General features: G+C 31.0%; 1 protein-coding gene across 5 annotated transcripts; it reads right to left on the bottom strand.

The window, feature by feature from the left end:
* On the bottom strand, positions 1-2774 carry LOC145157153 (E3 ubiquitin protein ligase RIN2-like). 5 transcript variants are annotated; one of them, XR_013737125.1, is made up of 7 exons: positions 2519-2774; positions 1576-1822; positions 1406-1468; positions 1267-1307; positions 760-867; positions 575-671; positions 1-469 (listed from the first exon to the last, which is right to left on the bottom strand). XR_013737125.1 is itself a non-coding variant. In XM_079076259.1 (7 exons), the coding sequence occupies exons 3-7, from the start codon at positions 1417-1419 to the stop codon at positions 209-211; spliced, it is 531 nt and encodes a 176-aa protein (XP_078932385.1). In that variant the 5' UTR covers positions 1420-1468; positions 1576-1822; positions 2519-2774; the 3' UTR covers positions 1-208. The 5 variants fall into 5 exon arrangements, 3 of the variants coding, with proteins under 3 accessions (XP_078932385.1, XP_078932386.1, XP_078932384.1); XM_079076259.1 differs by having other exon boundaries at positions 760-877; XM_079076260.1 differs by having other exon boundaries at positions 760-871.
* Positions 2775-6287: the final 3513 nt, after the last annotated feature.

The raw sequence follows: 6287 nt of genomic DNA, 5'->3' as shown, positions 1-6287 counted from the left end.
CACTCTATTTTGTAATCTCTTTCATAATCCCTGTAAACACTTCAAATTATAGTGAATTGTTTCTCGGCTTCCTCCGCCCGTGGTTTTTTCCCGATTTGGGTTTCCACGTAAATTCCTGTGTCTCTATTCTATTTATTTTATTCGTATTACGTTGTGATTATTACGCTTTGATAATTTTTGATCTCATTCCGCATTGAGCTAATATTATTTAAGTCAATTTGGATCCGTCGTATTTTACAACACTGAAATATAACACGCTTCCATCCCCATTCCAATTGTGAACCTGCCCGTAAAAGTCGTGTCTAGAATACGCAAATGAAGGCAATAAAAATAGTAGAATAACAAAAAACAGAGTCTTGCTTGCTGCTGCTGACGTATCTATAAGCGTTAATAGTTTGGAATTTGTTGTGTTGCGTCGTGAGTGATGAGCCCATATATCAACCAATTGAAATCCATGAACCAGAATGCCCTAAATTAAACCAATATGACCAATGTAGACCAAAAAATTTATTATCAGCCACGTTTTGAAAACTTACAGATAATAGGAAACAAAATTACATGTCAGTGTGTGTACCTGTAGTGTTTCGAAAGCAATACTAAGAGGCTCAAAGAATAATAACAAAAACATAGATGATGGTATTATTTGGTAGATAACTAGACACATCATTATCCTGCAATAAAAAGATAACATAAATCCTTTATAATATGTAAAGCCACTATATAAACTGAAACGCGTTAAGAATTATAAAAAGTGAATACCAAATTGCATCGAGAGTGAAAACCACCAATAAAACAGAATATACACCCAAGTAATTCCAACGACTTGCATAATTAGGAGAAGATGTATTCAACTGTTCGAGCCGGTCCCTAGCTAGAGCTTCAAACATCAGTACAAAATGAAAAGTAAACCCGATGAAATTTTCTTTTTATATGCATTTTGCACTATTTAAAAAAACAATATATATATATATATATATATATATATATATATATATATATATATATAGGTTTAGGTTCTATGGAAAACAAAAAAACCCTAAAAATCATAAAAATACATAAAAAAAATACCTAGACATCAGAAAAAAAAAATTTGAATTTTTTTATCAAAAAATCGTAGCTTTTAACATAAAATCGCTGAAATCTTTTTTGAAAATTTTTTTTTTTTACAAAAAAAGAAAATTGATTTTTTATTTTTTTTTCAGCGAAATTGTCAAAAAGGCTGCGATTTTTTGATAAAAAAAATTCAAAAAAAAGTTTTATATATACCTTCAAAGTGCATACTATGGTCAACCATGTAAACCACAATCCTGCATGAGGTAGTGTTAGTGGGACTACAGCCGCAAGAAATGTTCCCTACAATATCTAACGAATACATCATTCATATGGACATAGTACTCGTGCCTACCTTGTAGAGAACATACTTAAAGAGTCGCTTCACCAATTTCCAAGGTTCAACAAAATATATCGTCTACATGAAAAAATATATCATCAAAAATATCAAGATACAATATCTAACGAATAAAACATTAGTGAGAGACAAGAATATAGTAATTAAGATATAGAAAACATGAATACCTTAAGAGATATAAAGATGAGTGTATAAACGTTGAGGATAAATGTGAGCACCAAAACAGTAGTACTGATATATGGATTTTCCACTGCATATTTGGCAACACAAAAGTGCACATAATTTTCACCGATGATCAAACCATCTGAATTTAGTTTCACATTAGAAAGTTCGATCCAAAATTGGAGGCCTAGAAAGCTCAACACCGTACAGACTGCTGAGATAAAAAGACGCATCATCTCCATTGTTCACGACCTGTAACAAAATATTAAAGAATTATTAACTGATATATATATGGATATTGTTGAGATAATTTTAACAAATACTATCAACCTTTAACCGATTAAAATTTCACTTAGGAAGGATATTGTATATTTGATAATTTTAGCATATTTTGTCATTTCATATACTCTAGACTTCTTTAATGAAAACCCCATAAAAATTTCTCAATAATTCCTTCGTCTTAAACTTCAAAATCAAATCAAAACCAAAAACTCTATAAAATAACGTTTAATGCTTGTTAGATTGTTGCTGACGATATTTAATTTTATCTTTTTTCCAATTTTTAGGATCTGAGATCGCAATTCTTTGAGGGTTTGATGAGGCAAGTTAGTCACTTTTCGTAGATTTAACGTAGGTTATTTTAGCGTCGTTCAAACTAGGGACCAAAATTGCAATGAAATTACACTTTGGGAACCATTTATGCAGTAAAACAAACCTCTGGGTGAGAAATCATACTTTTTTGTACCAAGGAGGAAAGTTGTAATTTACTCTAACAAATATTAAGCAAAAACCACGGAAACGAAGAAATTAAAACCATAAAACCCTTATTTTACAAGTACTGCTAGTAGAGAAGAGGAAACTGGTAATTGATGATCCTTGCATCAAGAATCAAGATACCTACTGATACTACGATATGAAATCACGTAAAGAAAAGTTAGCGAAGCGAACCTGTTTTGATTGAAGAAGATGATGTGAAGTCTTGGGCAGAAATTCTCCCAACTTGTTCTTGTTCTTGTTCTTGTTCTTGGTTTGGTCAGAGAGAGACTATATTGGGCAGATTTTGCGGGAAAGTAAAGAGGAGAAGGGTATGAAACAAAAGCAAAAGCTGAATAATTTGCCATTTCTTCTTCGTATTCTTCTTATTTAGCTTTTGTCCTTACCAACTTCTTTTGGCATAATTTCCCCTTTCTGTTAATTGCTTCAGGGATGGGGGTGGGGGTATGTGTCAACCAGTTATAGTTTCCACTCATTTATTATATCTATTGTTATTGTTATTTGATTTATATCTTATTTGTAATGCCTTAAAAAACTAAAGAATACACGTCAGTAAAAAGACATGTCAATGAGAACAGAGAAGAGAGGCTTAGAATTTTCATTGTTTGATTGATTTCATAGACAAATAATTTGAGGATTGTAGTATCTTCGTTTTGTTTTGTTACTTTAAAGTTTAAACTGTTCTTATAAGCATGCTGGTGGTTATTGATTTTAGATCAAATTAGGTGTTCTGTTCTTAGCTTAAACTGGTTTTATAACATAAAAACTACAGATTTAAGATCAAAGTTATTCCTTTGGAATGTTTTGCTGTGTAAGTTCATAATGGTCTCCAGTATAAGCATATTATGGAGAATGTTGTGACATTACTCTAGACCAGTATTCTTATATAGAAGCTGAAATATAAACATATTTCTCTAATTTTTTTTTATTTTTTTTTTTTAGATTAGACTTGACCTTAGTAGGAGTTTGTACCTTATGAAGATAGTTGCGTGAGTGTTATGCAAAAGAAAGAAACTTAGAATAAAGAGTAAAAAGAAACCACTTACATATAAACGTGAAAAAAATATGCTACAAAAACCTTTTGAACAGCAAGAAGTATTATTAAAAAAACAAACCTAGCAAGAAGCTAGAGTTACAAGTTACACAAGAATTCCGACATCCAAGTATCCCAACTTCAGTTGAACCACATTGATGACCTGATAAATTTTTGAAATATTTTTCTTAACGAGGAGTTTTCACATTTATTGGATGTTTATCTGATATGTTTGGTTTATTTTATTGGTTAATATGCTTACGTTTTAAGGGTTATTTTTCATTACATTGCAAGATATCAAATCGCCCTATGGTTGATAAATGAGTACTGATGATCGGGGCTAGCAAACAATAAAAAAAAAAGTTCTACAAAAACCTTTCAGCACTATTTTGGCACATTTATAGGATTCTTGAGAGAGGATATGGTTTTAGAGGGTTACTGTTATTTGTTAAACTAGTTTAGATGATGGAATAACACTAGATAAGGCCTTGATCCCAAAATGTAATACCAATTAAGCCCAATCAATAACAGCCCATATAAGGGCTATTGGGTAATACATAACCGGTTTTGATTGGATTTTTTCATAGGATTATAACTGGTTTTGGAATCGGTGATCGGGTTTTTAAACAAAATTGTTTTGGATAAACCTATAAAAATTTGAGTTTTGTATATTTTCTTTGAAAATTCAAATTTACTCCAAACAGAAAGATATTTCATTATACTTTTGGATTTAAAATATTAATATAATCGAATACAAATCGGCTTTTAAACGGGTAGAATATGTTTTTTCAAGCCGGTTAAAAATAAGTTAATCCAATTTTCTGAGATCCGGTTACAAACTATCGGATAAAACCTATCCAGTTTAAAAAATAGTTATATAAAAAATGGTTTGGCTTTTATTTCAGATTTTTTTTAATTCAATCTGGTTTGTGCACATGTACCCAATGTTGTCAAAATCAAGATCTTACTTAAGATCGTTTTACGTTTTGCAAGATCGTGATTGTAAGATTGGACCGGGATCTTAAGATTCGACCAAAATGAACTCATATTCAAATTTGCTCGCAAGATAGTGTAATCAACTTTAATTTTTTTAGCATCACCCATAATTTGTGTTGCTACAAACTGTAAACATTAAGAATAAAACATGTTAATTATAAATAAGATCATTTTGATCATGTACACATAATACATAAGATCACAAAAGGATTATTATGGGTGTGTTCTGCATAACTCAAGATGAATTGATAAAAATGTGATGCTCTAAAAGACTTCTTACAACTTGTGACGCTCGATTTCAAGTTGGATAGACGAATTTTTGATACTCGACTATATAATAAAACTAAAAATGTGAGATCCGGATCGTAGTGTGATCGGAATCGTTTTTCACTTGTAGGATCTTAAAGTCGTAAAATCGTAAGATCAAAATCGAGATTTTAACAACTTTGTATATATCCCCTGAAGGTAGAGGTGCACAACAAAACTTGTTATATCAATGGTTATTTTATATGGATTTTGAATCGATCCGAAAATGGGTTGGTTAAGAGCCACTAAAACATGTTGGGTTTGATCCAATTCAATCGGATTAAGAGGATTTCATTCTACATGTTGTAGACTGTTGCAAAACGGATGACAAATGACACCGTTGCGAACCAATTCGATGAAAAACTAGGAAAAAATGTCGGAAATCGGATTAGAACCGGCTCACCGTTTCTTGAGGAAAAACCGTTTATAACACTAGTTTTAGAAATAATATTTTCAAGGTAATGAAGGAGGCCTAAAACATAAGACAAAACGTCAAATCAGAAAATGATATTATAACCGAATCTGAAGTTGTACGGAGCATAATCTCTTTAAAATAATTCCGCTACTACGTTGTGATTGTATCCTAGGATATAACAAATGAAAAAGAAACCAACTTCGTTTAGACAATTAGCAAACGTAAATAAAAGTATCTTTTATGCTTCTAAATCGATAGAACCTCGTTGTGTTTTTTGCTTTTTACTTTTCTAGAGTATTTTTTTGAAACGGCCAACCATATATAAAGAGAAAGAAAACACTCTAGCAAGAAACTAGAGAACAAAAGAAACCATTACAAATTGTTTAAAAGAAATTGTAACCAACAATTCCACCTAAAAACATGATTTCTAAATCTATTACTAACCCAAAGAAAAAAGAGTTCTCTAATAGAATAAAAAATAATATCTTTTCTAGAGTATTGAACTCTAGTATACGAAGTCAAAAAGTAAAGGATTTAATTACACTAATAAAAGTCATTATATATCAAAGAGCTTCTATCCCAACGATATCAGGTGTTGCCCCAACTCTTTGAGGTTGAGCGTTCAAGTCTCGTCGTAGACATAGGTGAATTTCATGAGTAGTTTAAGAGTAAATTAGATTTTCCGTGAAAAAAAATTGGTTCATTACTAGTTTTAGACATAATATTTTATTTGGTCATGGAGGCAAAAAAAATATCTTTAAGGTCATTCATCTTTTGTTTTGTGGGTAAAGGGAGATGGATTGTTTGGAAGTGTTGCATAATTTGCACATGCTGGATCAAGTTCTATATAAATTTGAAGGAACAGCAACCAATTGATCTTGGACATAAAATCTTGAAACTCTGGAAATTGTGGTGTTCAAGCATGCCATAAAAAGATAATAGATCAAAAGGGGTCCTACGTTAGATTCTATTTATAGGAATCTAATCCAATCATATGAAAATTACAAATCCAATCTCTGTAGATAGATAAAATTGCATGTTGCTGCTTGAATACTGGGTGATTGTTTACTTCATTCTGGTTTTTCAAATTTGTGACTACGTTTTTAAATTGCCTCCATAGTAATCAACCATCAGTTTATAATTTTTTTGAAATTATTTTTTTAGTTTTTTAGCAGAAGGTGGATAATGTATGC

This window comes from Lactuca virosa, chromosome 2 (assembly GCF_052849685.1).
Source record: "Lactuca virosa cultivar CGN04683 chromosome 2, Lactuca_virosa_CGN04683_v6, whole genome shotgun sequence".
Lineage (NCBI taxonomy): Eukaryota > Viridiplantae > Streptophyta > Magnoliopsida > Asterales > Asteraceae > Lactuca > Lactuca virosa.
This window is presented reverse-complemented; position numbering and strand designations above follow the sequence as displayed.